The 17,646-nt window shown below is 42.8% G+C and overlaps 1 protein-coding gene across 2 annotated transcripts in view; it reads left to right on the top strand.

Moving 5' to 3' along the window:
- Positions 1-17,646, top strand: part of NEURL1 (neuralized E3 ubiquitin protein ligase 1) — a 153,570-nt gene that overhangs the window by 49,511 nt on the left and 86,413 nt on the right. Inside the window, exon 2 of one of the 2 annotated variants that reach the window (XM_065639294.1) lies at positions 3,090-3,155. The exons of the other annotated variant lie outside the window; for it this stretch is intronic. Coding sequence (XP_065495366.1) covers positions 3,090-3,155 — 66 coding nt within the window. The remainder of the gene's footprint in view (positions 1-3,089; positions 3,156-17,646) is intronic. 2 annotated transcript variants of the gene reach the window in all.

Raw genomic sequence — 17,646 nt, 5'->3', positions numbered from 1 at the left:
GCCAGCCCTGGAAATAGAACCCAGCTCTTTTGAGTCATGGTTTCTGATCTTGCAAAGAACTAGATCACAAGTGAGGAAAGGAAAACAGTTCTTAAAACCACAATTATTAATTTACTTCTGAACTGATCTTCTGTTGCAGTTAAGTTGCTAGGCTGCCATGGTCTCTTATTTACCCATGCAAGACAACAATATAAAACTGTTTGCACAGTGTAACCCAAAACATTGCTTTACACGCAGTGGCAGTAAACCATTGCATAACTTAAGAGTGCCCGTGCGTGCTCTGGAATGGGTCGGGTTGTGTGGGCCAGTGTTGTCCTGTAATGCAGCTTCAGCTGTAGAACTGGATTCAAAGGAAGGGGGATGTCTACCCATAACTATGTACAGAGCCTGTCAAAACAGTGCGTTCATCCTCCTTTGATCCAAGATGTTGACAAAATGTAAATAATAGAATATATTTTTAGGTGTGAAGGCAGTGAACTTGTAAGAAGCAAACAGAAAGTCCTCATATTTTGCAGCATGCAGTGAAACTGCTGTTTTCTTGCTTCCTCAAGTCATTCACAAGTACTGTTTCACTCACTGTTAGGAAGTAGGGAAGCACTTACAAACCTAATTGGGAACCAAGTGTAAGACAAAAATAGTTATTTGTGCAAAAGAGCTGCAGAGACTTTGTCTTCTGAATGCAACCGGCTTGGAGAACATAACTGTTGCTTTTAAAAATACCAGATGCTGGCTTGCTGTGCAGCACTTCCCTGCGAAACGCTCTCCTAAATTCCACCAGTCTGCTATTGGAGAAAAGGGAATTAATTTTTCATGTTGTCTTTGGTGGAATCATCTCCTTTCTGTGACTCACAACTTGTCTCTGTTAGAAGTGGCTGGAGCCTCGACATAACGAAAACATTTCAGTTGTATCTATGTTCTTAAATTGGGCCTCATCACTGTGTTCAAACATCTGCTCCCTGGGGAAGACCATTTGCTTCAGTATTTTGATTTGGGAATTGTACTGACGTAAATAGACAGCAACATCAGATTCAGCATCTTGAATGCACTTTCCAGTCTCTGCATATCTTCAGGCTATCTGCTAGGCAAAAAAAAAAAAAAAGAAAGTATTTCCAGTGAATTCACTTAGATGTTAAGTCATTTAAATTCTCATCCTTTCTAGCCATTATTGTTGCTGGACATTTGTATAATCGCACAAAGTAGTGCTCACTGCTCCCCCTCTGCATTCACCTCAGCTTGTAGCCTGGTAGGCTTGGGGACAGCAGCTTAATGGGATCCCATTGTTAAAATGGGCAAGTCATCTCTGAAATGAAGGGTGCTCTGTTCTGATTGGAGAAGGTGGACTTTGTTTTCATGGAATAATACAACCAAATGCTCCTGTGTCACTTTGATGTAATAGCCAAATTTAAAAATCCTTGGCTTGAGGATGTGTCAGGATTGGTACATTCAGCCACTCTAAGAGTGGCCAGGATTCTGATAGAGAGTCTGCAGCAGTGGCGGGAATATCTTTTTCTAATTCTGAAATGGGAATTAATTGAATGCTGAAGTCCATTTGTGCAAGCTGCTGCTGTTGAAATGAGATGATAAAAATTCCTGAAAGGCCTGTTAGTCTAAAGCAAAGTGAAGGTGTCTGCTGCGCTTCGCTGCAAGATGTCCCAGCAGACTCGTTGCGTTAAAGACAGCTTGTGGAAGTGCTGGCCATCCTGTTGTGTTGTCTTTTCTATTTTAAGGTGTGTAACCTAAAAATCTTTCTTTTGGGTTCTGTTGGATTTTTTTAAGCTCCCCTCATGGTTCAGAGGATGGCCTATGTCTAGTTGTAGAAATAGGGCAGGTGTCTTCCATCAGTGCCGTATCTCTCTGTTCTGCCCCTCTAACATCTGACTTACCAAATGAAGCTCCTGCATTAGAGGCTCTGGGAGTATCTGTGATGGAGGTACCCACTGCAGAGGCATAGGGAGTGATGTCCCCGAGATCAGCCACTAAACTCATTCACCTTAAAAGTAGAGTAAAAGCAGAGTCAGTAGAGATTTATTTATTTATTTATTCCCTGCAATGAGTTTGTAAACATCTCCTGTAAATGCACTGCTTGGTAGGATTTGGCACCCACAGGATTTGATGCAGAGGGGGAGTCTCATCTCCCAGGTACACACACCAGGGCATCACCCTACAGCCTGCCCTCAACCCCAAGTCCTCCTGTACTGTTCCTGTGGTCACCTACTTTCTCCCATATAACCACTGCCAGCAGCATGACCATCTCTTACAGGTAACAGAAGGAGTGAAAGACTGTGCTGAGCTTTTGTGTTTTCATCACCTCCAGGCAGATCTATTTATGAATTACATCACTAAACTCCCAAGCTGTTTTCAGGGAGAAAGGACTCAAGCCAGAGGTGTGCATCTGGAAGCAGGCTCAGTGGGGTGGGTTGCTGTCTTGCAGTGTCATCCAGAGGATGTTCAAAATGAGAATTACTCATGTGGTTTTATGATAGTGTATGTTTAGGAAACCTGAACTAGGCCGTGTGAGATATTCAAGCTAGACAGAATATTGGCTGGGCAGTTCTGAGGGTAGGAGACATCATGATGCTGGACTGCCTGCATCCTCCACTTAGGCAACTGGATATTTCCTGCAGTCTCTGCTTGCGAATACTCTCCTCTGCTGGGCAGGTTGCATGCTGAAACCTTGCTGTCTCTTCAGGCTCCTTCTGAATGTCTGAGATGTCAGATTGCAGCAATGCTGACAGTGACAGGAAGGCTGTTGATCATGGTAATACCTACTCAATCTTTACATTTACATACCAGAGAGTTGCACATTTTGCCTCTGTAGACCAAATGCATTGAATATACAGCAGATATTTATGTCCCTTTATTCTCCCCATGAAGATTGTACCCTTTCATCCTGCATTTTGGAAGTTCCCTGCATTCCTGGTTTAACATAAGGATTACAGGGACTTCTGAACAGCATTTCACTTCCTCTCCTTGCTCAGGGCTCTGCGTGTCCTATGTGCCAATTCCCACAAGTCAGTGGTTTGTGTGGCCCCTTTTCTCACTCTGTGGGAGAAATAATGTAACTTGTGATTTTCCTGTAAACTTTCTAGGGATGTGGGACAGAAGTGAGATGAAGAGTTGTCTTGGCCACCACTACCTGTTCATTTCATCTGCAGGTAATTACAGATGCAGCAGCTGTAGCATCTGCAAGTTGGATGCAAACAGATCTGCATTGCCCCTTGTGTTTTTCTTATGATTTTTTTCTTTTCCCTATTGATCCCCATAAAATCAATAGCTTTCTGCCTTATGGTGCCTGGAAAGCTTCCTTGCATTTTGCAATGCATCCAGTGGGGTGTTGCAAGGCTGTTGTACTCAAAGAGACCAAACCAGTTGCCTGTGATCTGAGCAGAATAACTCACTCTTCTCACCATTTTGAGCCAGGAAAACTCTTGTTTGTGCGTTATCCTTCCAATCATCTCTGACAGGCATGGGCCCTTGGGAGATGTTCTGGTGCAGTTTACAGAAATCTCCCTCTATTGATGGGCAGCTGAATGAGGGATCTGTTTTGCTATTACTTATTTATTGAGCCATGGCAGAATGCTGCTATGAGCACAGAGCGGACTGTGGCATTAAGCTATGCAGCTCACACCCACCCTGGATGATACAACAATTTAGAGGTGTGTTTAGTTTCCTTGTCTCTGTCTCTTTTTTTTTTTTTAATACATATGACTTAGCAAACAGTGCTCTCCTTCACAAATGTGAAAAGGCACTTGACTTGGAGAGAAGAGAGAACATGTAAGGAGCAGCAAGTGTTGTGGAGTGGTTGCTGTGCCACTGCTACCCATCCTCATGTTTGGAGGAGAAAGCTCTTCTCTCCATGGCATTTCTTTGGCTTGCATTTGGATAGAGCAGCTGCAGGGATGACCTTGTGCATCTCCATCCCACCCTCAGAGCCACAGAGGCATGAGCAAAGGCTGGTTTGGGGATGGGTGGAAGGGAGGCCTGTGAGGGGACTCTGCTCCACATAGAGAGGATTGATGAACATCCTGTGAGATCCTGGTCTCCATCCACAGCTCTGGGCTGACTCTGGAAACTGCCAGAGCAGGATCTGCCCTGTAGGAGACATTTTGTTCTTAAGCCTCAAAGCAAGAAAGTGCATTAGTCATGTTTTGCCAACAGCTGATGGTGTAAACTCCATTAAACAAGTGAGCTGAAGTTTGAGAGGGTTCTGTGGACACATTAGCTTTTGCAGAGTGCGCATGGAGCAAATCCAGTACCTCTTAGCAAGAGTTACAGCCATGGGATATATTCAAGATTTCATTGCCGTTGAGAGTCCCTGTGGTTGCTGAAGGCAGCATGTACTGACTAAAGCTGCAGCATGGCTGATGCTCGGAAAAGAGGTTTTGCTTTTGATCAAGTTCCATTTTCAAATCACAGGCAAGAAAAATCACTCTTGAAATTGCCGCTTTGCTGAGAGTACAGACAGAGAGGCCCAGGACGGTGGTGGATGCACAAAAGGTTACCCACAGAAGGTGGCCTGGGAACTGTGGGAAGGATCCCTGTGGGCTGCAATGACACCTCAAACTGGGTGCGCTCTGTGCAGTGAACAGTTTGAGTTGTCCCATTCTCTGTTACTTAATTACTTTTGGTGAATCTGGGATGTTTACATGTGTGTTTGTTAGCTAAAGTTTGTCTGCTCCTGGTTGAACAATTAATTGCTTTTGATCTGTTAATAATGGGTTTTCATTCACTGCTCACATCCCCAGTGCAGGACAGACCATTTTGTGATAATGCCTCTACTTACTGGTTCGGTGATTGTAGCTGTCTAGTTTGGGATGGGCAATCTGCTTTCTCCAGGTGTTCCTATTAGCACAGTTTTGCTTGTCTGCACATTTATCAGTAGTGAATATGACTTATTTCCACTTATGGTGGGTTTGTATTTGCCAGTAGTGTTTCAGAGCATTGCAAATTTATTTACTAAGATCTGGTTGAGGAAGAACTGTGATGTTGTGACCATGTTATAAGGCTTGGAGAATGAGGAGAGGCATTCATGCTGTTTGATTTTTGCATCTTTTAATGTTAAAGTAGGTTTAATTTTTTTTTTTTTTAATTTAATGCTATAAATACTATATGAATATGAAGAAACAGCAAAATAATTTGTTACAGCAGGGAAGCTTCTTGTACACAAGCAGTAATCAGAAAAGATGCTGAACTTAAACCACATGAGATTTGCGATGATTGCCATTTCTCTAGGGCTAGTAATAAGGAACTTGCCAAATGTCACAGCTGGTCCATCACCAGAAACAGTCCATTAAAATGTTGTTTGCTTCTTGGCTTGGGTCCCTGTGGGAAGTGGGGCAGAGGAATGGGCAGCTCTCAAGCATTGTGGTCCTGGTTCTGTGGATCTGACACTGGTTCCTTCTCACATCTCTTCTGGGATCTGACCCTCTGCTGGTTGGGGATAACAGTCTGAGCTCCTCAAAGGACTCACGGTCAGACCCATCTGTTACATCCCTGGCTCTTGCTGGCCATGTTTAGGTATCAGCATTCGTCCAACATTACTCTTCCTCCTTCACACCTTGCCTGGTGTCAGAGCTCTCTGTCTCCATGGTGCCTTGTTGTATTACTCCTTGCTTATTTTAAGAGGAGGAAGAAAGCCAAGTGGTGTCAGCCCCCATTGTGCATGCTGCGAATTCACACTCTTACAGCCCTAGTCTGTAATTTTTCATGTGACTAAAGGAGAATCATTCTACTTACTGCTCCACATTTATTTTAAGAATTTCTAACAAGGTTTTGCAAGAGTGTAGGGAATAACTGAAGAACCCCACACATTTTCTTCTTTTAAAGAACCCCTCACATTTTCTTCTTCTGAAGTAGAATTCCCTACATTTTCTTTGGAATACAAAACCCGAACACCTGACTTACTAGGTATAAAACAGATGGCAAAGGCTTTAGGGATAGCGTGCATACACAAAACATCTGCTATGCAGATATTATTTAGAAAATGATGATATCAGAGCCTGTTGCATCCTGAGGCCTGTAAGTTGTAGAAATGTCTCTAACAAACATGACTCCCAGAATGAGACCTATACCCAGTTTTGACAGTCCTGAAAGGCTAGACCTGGATCTAGTTGTAGTGCATGATTAAGCCCTGCTACTTACCCAGAGATTTGTTGTTTGGGGTTAGTGGGAGATGATCCGGCTGAAGAACCTGAAACCTTGAAGACCTTTGCTAATCTGTACGTTAGGAGCATCTGCAAGGACAGTTTGTAAGTAGCACTATGGGTCTGCCAAACAGGAATTTTAGTTGTTCAGTTGTGGACAATTAGCAGTAGAATTATGCAATCAGGTTTTTGTGGTCCATTCTATCTTAGGGACTCTGCTATGATGAAGCTGTGACAGTGTAACTGCCGTGTGGATAAAGGCCCTCCGATGGCATTTTACTGGCAGCATCTGAACAAGTGATTTTTGGGGAAAGGTGACACATCTATCCTGCTATACCAATCTGTCAATGTCTGTCTTTACTATGGGAATATTTTAAAATATTTTATTTGTTTTGAAGCCTGTCTTTCTCCTCCTGGCTGGGGCATCAGTTGTTCCTGCTATCAGTAGAGACTGGTCGGCAGCAGCCTCCGTCTTGTAGATGCCCAGGAGAGGAGCCACAGTGCAGATCCTGTGCTCCCATCCAGGACTGGAGCTTCATTTACTGATGTTTATTATTGATGGTGATATGCTGAGTTTGTGCTGGGCACAGGATGATTTCTTCACATCTCAGCGGTGTGGTCTTTTGCCATGAGGTTACCACTACATGGTAATTTTTGAGTCAGCCTCCATGCTAAGTGAAGTGATGCCTGTGCAGCCTCCAGCTTCAGCTAAAAACCCCCTGGTAAGTGAAATATCAGAAAAGATATAGCAGGATGCCAACCAGTATACAGCCTTGCAATTCTCAGTTTTGAAATGCTTCTAAATCGAACTATGAATACTAACAAAATAGTTATATTTAATGACTAGTGCACTGCTGAGTATCTTCTCAGCTGTATCTCTGGTGGCTGCTAAAATACCTGATGGTGAGAGAGATCAAGATTTCTACAGGCACTTTTCTTCTGCAGTCGCTAGTTTTTTCCCATGCATCTGCAAAATTACAGCCCTTGGAGTGATGCATCTGGCACTTTCTGTGTCCTGGAGCTTGGTCTGTGCATGTGCCAGACAGCCCACCATTGCTGCCAGCCAGGAGATGTGAAAGGCTGGAAAAACCCACATGAGATACACATTAGCTTAAACTCAACTTGTTTTAAAATAAAAATGCACAAAGCATTGCTCAGTAAGAATCTCTGTGCTTAAAATCCATTGAGCAAAATCTTTGCTTTTTGAAGCTGTGGGAATGGGACATGGAGAGCCACATTTCCAAGCATCTGCCATGCTTTTGAAGGTTTAATATTTGCAAGTCTGTCTGGGAAAAGTTTGGTGTCCTTCTTGCTGAGCTCTTTATGAAATATGACCTCCTTGTTTACCAACTAGATGGGGGCTGAGAGCTTTCTGAAACACGTAGTCCCTTCCACCCCCTTTATTTCTTTTATTTCTCATTCCCTTTCTTGCTTTTGGGCTGCTGTGCAGGTTGGTCTCCAGTTCCTCAAGCTGTTCTTCTGCTGTCTCCCAGTGCAGGTCAGCTGCCTGCACAACTGATCTGCTGAGTATCCCTGGGTTTTGGTGTGATAGTCCAAGTCCTGTTTTTCTGTTCTGCCTTGTTTTCTTCATTATGTGTTCTGTGCTCTGAGATACGAATTTCTGGATATCATGCTTTCCATAGTGATGGATACCATGCTTTCCATAGTGACTGCTCAGCGGCCATCTCATTATTATCTTAAAGATACGAGGCCAGATGTTTTCATTTATACTGGATAAGGAGTTGGCCCTTGAAGCTTATATGATCAGTTCACAAACATAAATAATTTACAGAAATGCTTTGCCTTTTTACATTCCAAGAACTTTGGTTTATGAGGACTACTTCAACAATAAATTATTTACAACAAATTTTATCCAAATTTTTTTCTATTCTTGATCTTCCTCTTACTATGTTGTATTTTTATCTTTTCCCCTCGTGTTCTTTTGTTTGATGAGTTTATAGATTCAGCATGACTATCCAACTGGAAAATCTCTTCCTAAATATGACTCAGCATAAGCAGCCTTTACAAGCTCCAAAACTCTCAAGATCATGACACCCTCATATTGTGAAAATGGAAATTTAAAATCATTCCCTGCCTATGGTATATTATTTATCCATCTTATAGGCTATTAACTACAGCAATTGGTAGGAGTCTATCATAGCAAATGTCAGATGTTTTTCCATTTCTGCTTTTGTTTTGCTTCACTGGCAAAATTCTTATTGATTTCAGTGGTGGCAGATTAAGCCCTGCATATGTTTCATTTTCATAAGCCAGCAAAAATGTCTTTCCTCTTTATTGTGCCCATCTCCTTTAAACATCTTTGTGTGTCTTTACACAACTCTCCCACTCAAATGTCAAAGTCTTCCAAGTCTCCTTCCTTGAGTTGTCTAATTCCTGACAAGTATTGGCTCAGCCTGTGGTTTTATCCAAATAAGTGTCCATCCCAGCTGTGTGATAGAGACACTTCTTCTGTTTGCTGGAAGGTGAAATAAGGTGTTGAATAAAAATTCTTTGCTGCCTGAGTTTTGAGGTCAGACTGTTAGATGTTTCACAGACTTGCAAAGCAGCAGATAACTAAATGGTATTTGCAATATACAGTAGGCTGTGGGCAAAGAAGTACAAGCTACAGATCTTTAGGTTTGCCTGAACAATACCCAGAAGGAAAGGCCAGCAAGGAAACTCTGTGGTCTCTGAGCATCCAGGGACAGACAGCTCCCCACTTTCCTCAACAAGAGGAGCTGCTAAGTAGGGGAGTCACTGGGATCACTGTGGTATGGTTTGTCCACATCTCATACATTTTCTGTTCAATAAGCTTCTGCCTTGACAGATAGTACTGGGGTTTGTCTTGAAGGAAACACTTGTCTGGCAAGATCACAAACTCCTAAGACATGGACTTCTAACTGTTAAAAGGACCATAATCTGAAATAACATCACATCCATGTAATGTACAGACCTGTCCTGCTAACACTGGACATGCAGAAATATTAATCTTTTCATGCTTATCTCTAATGTTCCTGTCTTAATCTTGATGGATAGAAAAAGATTTGTTCTTCTAAGCTATTCTATATTAATGAACAACATTCTTCTCTCCTGTCTTCCAAACACACTCTGCAGCTGCAGGGGAAATAATCTCTAAAGTGGCAATGAGACTATGGTCAGACCTTGGAAGAGGTCTTGGAAATGTCAGTGTCCTGAGTACACTGTATGTGAATTAGAAGCGAGTCGTGGTGCAAGTTGATGAAGATCTGGTTGAAATTGAGGAGTGCTGAGCATCAACTGTCCATATTTTCTCCTTGGAGATGAAGGCTGGGTGAGAGTCAAGTGGGGATTCCCCTGGGAAGAGCAACTGTCTCCCATGGGCAAGGACATGCTGCTGCTTCGAAGCTTTGTATTGGCTCCTGAAGTTACAAGGCAGGAGGACGCGTGAAAATGTTCCCTTCTTCCTTGACAAGTTAGAAACATGTCAAAGAGCATGGTGGCTGCTCTGCTTCCAACAAGATGTGAAAATTTGCTTTCAACAGAGCAGTCTAGCTGGATACTTAGTGTAAGCCTAGTTAAAGACCATGTCTGCATTATGAAGTCTCTATTGCTACAACTGTGATGATATAGCCATTGAAGATGGGCATTTTGTCTGTGTGGCTACAAAAGCTAAAGTGACAAAGGTCATCATAGTTGACATGTAGCTGCACCAGTAAAAATGCTTTTGTGCAGATAAAACATCTCCAGGACATAGGTACACCTGAGTTAAGATGACCTGATAAAGAGGGAAAGACACTCTGTTTGGGCTGGTCTTGTAAATTATGTCATTGCTGACTTTTACCCAGCCTGGGATATGGCTCACAGGTCACCTTAAGAAAGCAAATAGCTGCACAGAATAGCTTAAGAGTTTTTGAGTCATCCTGTGGAACACACACTTTGGTCCTAATAAACAATGATTATACCTCATTGAAACTCAGCTTCTTTGGTTCTAATTCTGTGTAGGAATCACAAACATTATTTTCAGATCCTCATGCTGACCATAGTTCAGGTGTATTTTATCTGCTCAGTGACCAGTTGTGCTGGGTTCAGATTCTGCCTATTACTAGGAATATGTGAATTTAATAAAATCTCTTGCTTATATCTAAGTTAACTATTTTTTTGTTTCTCAGGAGTAATGTAACCTATAATGTTCCTTTATTAAAGATGTTTTTGTGTGTTCTGCCAAAAACAAATAATAGTTTGGGAGACTGAGAGAAAGAAAGGTGGGAAGAAGCAGACATCTAAGTAAAACATATGTTGAATGGGAAAAAAAAATCAGTCACCCTGGATTCTGGGCCTGTGATTATTTCCACATGCCTGGACTGTATTGCTGTGTTGTGTGCCATTAATGTCATTAGATGCTTTAATGCCAGAGTGGATTCTTTTTGCATATGCTGATGAGTTTGCAGGATTGGGACCTTGATGGGTAAATGCTGCCAGTTCTGTGTTGGCACCGTGGGGGTGCATGCTGCATGTGGAGGTCTGCATCCTTCCAAACCCCCTTCTTGTGCTGCACGGGTGGGCTCATGCCCTGCCAGCCCAGTGCTCCCTGATGTGCTGGCGGCCACCTTGCTGGTTAACCAGCCTCCAGGCAGCAGAGTTTGTCCTCAGCCCCTTTTTAAGAAAAGTAAACAAGAAAACTGGCTAATCAAATCCCACCTTGTAAAAATGGATGTTTTTAACTGATGCTTGGGGCTGGAAGAATGCATGGTTAAAAATAAGCTTAATGTTCCTGTTCAGAGGTGCCTGTGCATCAGGGAGAAATGACAGCTTTTCCCCCTTGTTTTTGTTGGGCCTGATCTGTGAGAACACAAGACTATGGGAGCCATCGCCATTGTCTTTGGTTCATGGTGAAAGGAAAACAGATTCGATTGCTCCCTCCAGATGAAAATATAGAGAAGCCTTCTAGGCCAGAAAACAACTTATTTTTTCTTTTTCTTTCCTTTTTTTGTTGTTATTTGAACCTGCCAGATTGGTCTGCTCCCTGCTCTCCAAGTGTGTGGGCGGCACAGAAGAGGTTGCAGAGACAAAGAATGGGGGAGGGAGGAAAGAGAAGTGAAAAAGACCTTTAGATTGGAGGCATGGTGTATGAGGGAAGAGAATGCAATGGCAGAAGCAGCGTTGTTTTGGTTTGCGAAAGTTTGCAGCAGATCAGAAAAAGCTGTGGTAGGTCAGAGACACTCAGTCTAGATGCTGTAGTGATGAATATATTAGCATGGTTTAGATCCTAGGCATACAGGCATTTTTCTGTGTTTGTTAATTTTATGAAGTTCATGTCCTGATCATCTCTGATCCCTCCTCCTGGAAACGGTGATGTCAGATGGAGGGGTGGTTATGGGGGAATATGACCATTGCTCTACTCAGTACAGTATTTGCATTTTATGTTCATGCTCTGTGCTTTGATAAAGTAGGTCCAAAAGAAGTGGCATTTGCGAATGTAAAGCTCTGATTTTTGTACTGATTAAATCTTGTTTTCCTGAGCTGAAGAACCAAGACCCATTTCTCATTCCAATAATAGCTGCCCCCAGTCTGCTGCATCTGGCTTATCATCTTTTGTGCTACTTTTGTGAGACCGAGTTACATGCAAAATGCCTTTTAATTTGAGTAATAGAAGAAAAGAGTTAAAAGATATAACAAGGGAGGAAGGGTAAATTTCAGATAAAACTTGAAAAACCACAAAGGGTCTAGAATGGGCAGGTACAGGATAGCAGTATCTGATAAAGGAGAACAAGAGACCGGAGAAGGGTGAGGAACAGAGGAAATGGGAAAGGAAAATATATGTAACTGGCATTACATGATTTGTTTTGTACACCTACAAGATTTGTCTTGCCTGGGCTGGAAAATTCACCCTTGCTGTGCATTTTGCCCTTGGAGTATTTGACCTCCGGATCCTTTGGCTCCTTGAAGTCTAACGTAAAAGCTTGCGAAAGCAGCCCTGTAAGGGCAAGTTTTGTAAATAAATCCCATTTCCTACAGGACAGCCCTGCAGCAGGAGGCAGGGAAGCTTTGGAGTGAAAAGGGGGGTGCCCAGGGACCCAGTCCTGGGAGAGGATTGGGGACTTTCCTCTGTGACCCCAGGAGCCTCTCCAAGCCCAGGCTGGAACTTGGTGCTGGGCACACATGGTGGGGGACATTGTCTCGTAGATGTGTGGCGTGGTACTTGCCTGTCTTGCCAGCCCAGAAGGCTTCTGTTGGACCCTGCTGCCCTTCGCTGCCCTCTCTGAAGGACTTTCAGCAGGGTAATTAAAAAGGTGTTTCTCTGCTGGGCTAATATTTACATCACAAACATACGGTGCCTTTGCTTGGTTACAAACATCAGTGCATGCGAGTGAGAGGCTTTTCTCAGAAAGGGTGGGACGGGAAACACAGAGGTTATTCTCTCCTGTCACTGTATTTGCTAAGAAAAATCTTTAGAAATTACACCTCCCTGCTAAGGGAACATTATTAAGGTTACGAAGTCAAGCTCTAGAAAGCCTGCACATGCTGGAGTGGAAGTTGTCTATAACCTTCATTTGTACCCTGGTGCTGGTGCTCTCTGATTACCTGATTTACCTCTTTGCTCCTGCCTGTCCCCTTTCCAGAGGGCATTGAATGAGGATTGCTAGAGTGAATTAACCTGTTGCTTGTAAGATCCTCATTTAACTTTTTTTTCAAAAACTCAAAATCTGCTTCTCTAGCTCAGGCAGAGAGGTATCACCTGTTCCTACAGGAATATTGTGAAAACTAATGTGGTGTTTGCTCAGCAGTCACGTGTTATAGGGAAAATGCCATAAAAATGCTGATGACTTCAGCTGGTAGTTTCATTTTTCAGTGCAGAGTTTGGATGTTGCCTATGATAAAGTGTGAACAAGCTATTTATATAATATAAAAATATATCTATTGTACCAGTATTCTCTGTATCTCTGTGTGGAAAAATACTATGCTTTTGTCACTAAGGCTGTTATAGTGCAGTATTACATGGGATCATAATGTTCGGGGTTTCCAAACATTTAATAGCTACAGAATGGGGCTTGAAATAAGATTTCTCAGTCATGTCATACTGTCACTGTGCTGTGCCTCCAGTTAGAGTCAAAATGAGAATATTCACATAAGACTTAGGAAAAATCTTTGCTTGAAGATACTTTAGTTTTCTTTTGGTTCTTGCACTTGTTCTGAAAGCAAAAGTCAGCGTCATTAGGTGACTGTTATAAGTCATCATTTTTTTGTTTTTTAAATTACAATGTTTCTTCTAGTGAGGTGCTTCTATCTTCATTTTCCATTACGCTTGAATAGGCCTGAGTTTCTTTTGAAACATGGTATGCTTGAAGAGTTATTCTGGGATGGCAGTGAGACGTCAAGCTATTAATGATACTTTAGCATGTAAGTGAATTGGATATTACGAAAAATTTCATCATGGAAAGGATTGTCAAGCAGTGGAACAGGCTGCCCCAGGAAGTGGTTGAGTCACTATCCCTGAAGGTGTTTAAGAGACATATAGATGAAGTTCTTAGGGACATGGTTTATTGCCAGTGTTGCGTTAGCGGTTGGACTCCATGATCTTGAGGGTCTCTTCCAAGCAAAATGATTCTTTGATTCTATGAAGGTGAAGACTGGAGGCGTTTAAAGGTGCAGTTTGATCATTTCGCCCAGGGAGTGGGCTCCAGGCAGGTTCCAAGTTATACTGCCCCAGAGCATACACAGGTTTTCTGCATCATCTAAATGTTACTTTTCAGAAACGCCAGTTAGCCCAATGCAATGTTTCATTGCAAGGCACAGCTTATGTTGAACTCTGTCATTTCCATTCTCCGCTACCTTGTGTTGTTCCATGGGGATTTCTCGATATGTTATCCAGAAAGGATTCAAAGAGGACTGGGCACTCTTGGCTTTTGGGGCATGTATTTCTTTCCTGGATATCATGCACTAAGTCACTCTCTTTGCCTTGGAAACCTTCCTTGTTGCTCAGCCTTCTGCCCCCTCCCTGTTCCCTTCCTGCAGACAGTGGCACAGGGAGGTTATGACAAAACACCAGGTGCTGGCAGGGTCAGAGTTAAGCCTGGGATGTCCTTGGCAGCTTTGGCTTTGCGTGAGCAGCAACGTGAGATCTCGGGCTCTCCTATTGCTGCCGCGTTTCCTTCACCGAATCAATACGCATCCTGGACATCCATTACAACAGCTCACCGATGTCTTCATTGCCCTGCCAAGAGGCAGCCTTTACTGCTGTGCCGCTGCGGCTCCCGTCATCAAAGCAAACACAACTGATGTCTCATTTATGCTGAGTGCAAATGTGAGATGGATATTCAGTGTAAAGATTTTCCCTGTCCTTAAATTTCCCATCCTGCTGTGCCTGCAGAGAATCGTACCAGAATGAGTGCCTAGGTTAGCAGTTGTGGTGCTGTAGTTTGTAGGTACAAGTGACTATTTTGATTTTAAGTATTTCAGTCAGGGTCTTAAATTTCCCTTGACTTACACGTTGAGATTTGGCTTTCATCCAGAGCTGCAGCCTTATAATAATGCTTAATAATGACATAACTCATTATATTCTCAAATGGCTGTATAAATGCCAGCTAATCATCATACCTTTTGCTAGGGCAGTACCTCTATCTTCATGTTACATATAAAGAATTGAAAGCAGAGACATGTCTTAGGTCTAAGGCTCCTCCATTAATGGCAATAAATTAATGTTAAAAGAATGCATACAATGTAAGATTTCTGAGCTCTAGTCCTCATTTCTTGTGCACTAGCATGTACTGGTGAGACGTTTTCTCTTGGATACTTTCCTGTTGAGAACATCGTTTTTCCTTTGGAGTTATGGTGGCAGAGGTTCCTGGAGGAAATCTGTTTTCTGTACAGGTGAATTTCCCCCCCCTAATAGGAGTCAGAGGCTTATGCTGACAAAAGACCAGAGAACATGTTCCCCTAAATTCTCCTATCTTCCCAGATGATCTCCATCTCTTTGCTGAGAGCTACTGTATTAAGTGGGAAAAAAAGGCCAATTTCTAGTCCATCTGTATGTTACCACTAAGTCAAGTGCAAGTGGTAATAGAGAAATTGATGGCACCTCTTTAAACATAAAAATCATGAAGACTTTCTCCCTGGCAAATATGGGTTGATTTCTACAACTGCCTTATTTCTCCTATATTGATATTTGAGGAAACCTTTTGGACCATCTCTTGCTGGGATGTCTCCACCTGCAGCATTGTTAAAGGAGGTGAAACCCCCATCAAGAGAGGTTTTATTGCTTGTTTTGTCTTGCTTATGTAAACTCCAGTTCTCCATAGAGTCAAATCTAGTCCCCAAAAAGTTTTAGCTGCATGAGGCTTGCATGAACTGGAGTTTCGTTTTCCTGTCCTCACCTGTGCATATATATAATCTTATCCTTGGTCTCCATGAAACTGATTTTTCATCCTCTCCTTCTTCCCTGTCTCTTTGTACCTTTTTTTGGTGTCTCCTCCTACTGTGGTTCCCTGCAGATATCTCTGCTACTTTCCATCAGTTGCTACAGAATGGACTGTTTAGCCATGCTGGGATGTCTTTTTCCAGATCATGGTGGGTCTCCAGCATCCTCCTTGCTGACCATTAGCCTGCTGGCCAGGACACCGAGGAAGCAATGCAGATGCTCATGACCCCTTGATTTCATACCCAAACCTGCTACCCAGTGCCCAGGGCTGGGGGTTTTATCTCAGGAGAGTGTGAGAGGTGCCCCATTGATTGCTTAAGGCTATTTGAAAGATCCAGGGGTTTAATCTAATATGTAGCCTGATGACCATAAATCTACATAAGTCCTCTGCAGCCTCACCATCCTACTGTTGCTGTGTTAATATGTATATTTAGCAAGATCAAATGTTGCCTCGAAATACTCCTGCAGCAGATTCCTCCTGTCTTGGACAACAGCACTGGTGCTTGCCTGGAACTTGCTGGACACTGTTCATGAATGGGAATGGATTTAGGGGCTGGATTTCTGTTGGGTCCAGCCCTAATACCTTTGTCAGCAAATTAGAAAGGAGCAAAAATTGTGATATTATTGATGTTTATATTTGGTGCCAAAATGGGAGGCCTTACTCTTATTAGGAAAGGCAAAGAAATATCCCAAGGGGACCCAAAGAGTATTGGCATAGAGAACTGTAAAATGGGAATAGGGTTGCAGATAGGTTTTCTCTATGTCTAAAGAAAAATCAGAAACGCAAAAGACTGAAGAGGAATTGGAAAAGGGCAAGGTCTTAAATGAGCTTGGAGGTGATAAGAACAAATCAGGAATAAGTTCCAGTGTGACATAGCTGTGAAGGAAAAATTTGCCGTCTGGCAAATAATCCTTGAGGAATTATGACAGAACAAGGCAGACAGGCCGTTTGACTGCCATGGATGGCTTTGCGGGCCTGCATCCTCCAGAAGCTGCTCCACAGCACTGGGTGAAGCTCAGGAGATGGGGGTGGTGTGGTGGTTGTTTTGTTTTTATTTCTTTAATTTTATTTATTTATTTATTTTTAGACAATTTTTAAATCAATTGAAATTGTTTATCACTTTCTGCCAAATGGGATGACTCATTCTGGCAGTCTGTCCCCTCCAATCTCCCCCTCAGACAAACAGACAAAAAAAGCCAATAAGTTGCAAAAAATAAAATAACCTGAAAGATAACAATTCAATTTTTTCCTTTTGGTATATTCAAAACAAAGGGCTTAATAGGTTGTGGGCTGTTTGCTGTTGTTGTTGCTTTTTTTAAAGACATCATTTCAGAGCTGGATTCAATGACCATAACTTGAAAAAATGAGGTAAAAATAACTCTGAAAAGAAAATGCTTCATTTTGAGTTAAAGAAACATTTTGTTCAGTGAGACGCACAAAGCATTCAGTTTTGGGCCAACACAAAATGGTATTTTTTTTTCCTAGCAATCTCTTGGTTGAGGCAGTGAACCAAGAAGTCAATTATTCACAGAGCTGTAGCAAGATTAAGGTAAGGATGGAAAGCAGAGCTGAGATGAGAAAATTTGAGGTTGGATGTCCAACTCAATCTTCATTCCTCCGAGTGAAATGTGTTAGGTGATGGCATAAGCACCTGCACCCTTTGCCGTCAGCCCAAGCAGGTGCGCTACCTGCCGGGAGACGAAACCAGCAATGTCCTTGTGGCATCTCTGGATCCCCAGTGGGTGCTGTGATGTGGTGGCGTGACCCAAGAAATGTCCTGCACCCATTGGGGTGCACATGCCACGCTGCAGTGCTTCTGGGGATGTGTCCTCACCCTGTACCTCTAGTGCTGTAAATGCGGCATCGTCTGGGAGGGGAGGAAGAAAAAATAGAAGGGAAAAAAAAAAAAAGGAAGAGTCTTCTGCCAAGAAGCTGCTGTAAGCTCTGCAGAGTGTGACTTTAAGCAATGAGGAGCAGAGCGCTGCCTGTGCACTGCTCAGTGAGGGAAGAGCTGCTGCTTGGCTCTGGGGTCTGGGTGCAAGTCTCCTCGCTGGGCAAACGGGAGCCAGGAGGTGAGCCGGTGGTGGTGCCTGGCTGCTGCTGCAGGA

This window comes from Caloenas nicobarica, chromosome 7, assembly GCF_036013445.1.
Source record: "Caloenas nicobarica isolate bCalNic1 chromosome 7, bCalNic1.hap1, whole genome shotgun sequence".
Taxonomy (NCBI): Eukaryota; Metazoa; Chordata; class Aves; order Columbiformes; family Columbidae; genus Caloenas; species Caloenas nicobarica.
This window is presented reverse-complemented; position numbering and strand designations above follow the sequence as displayed.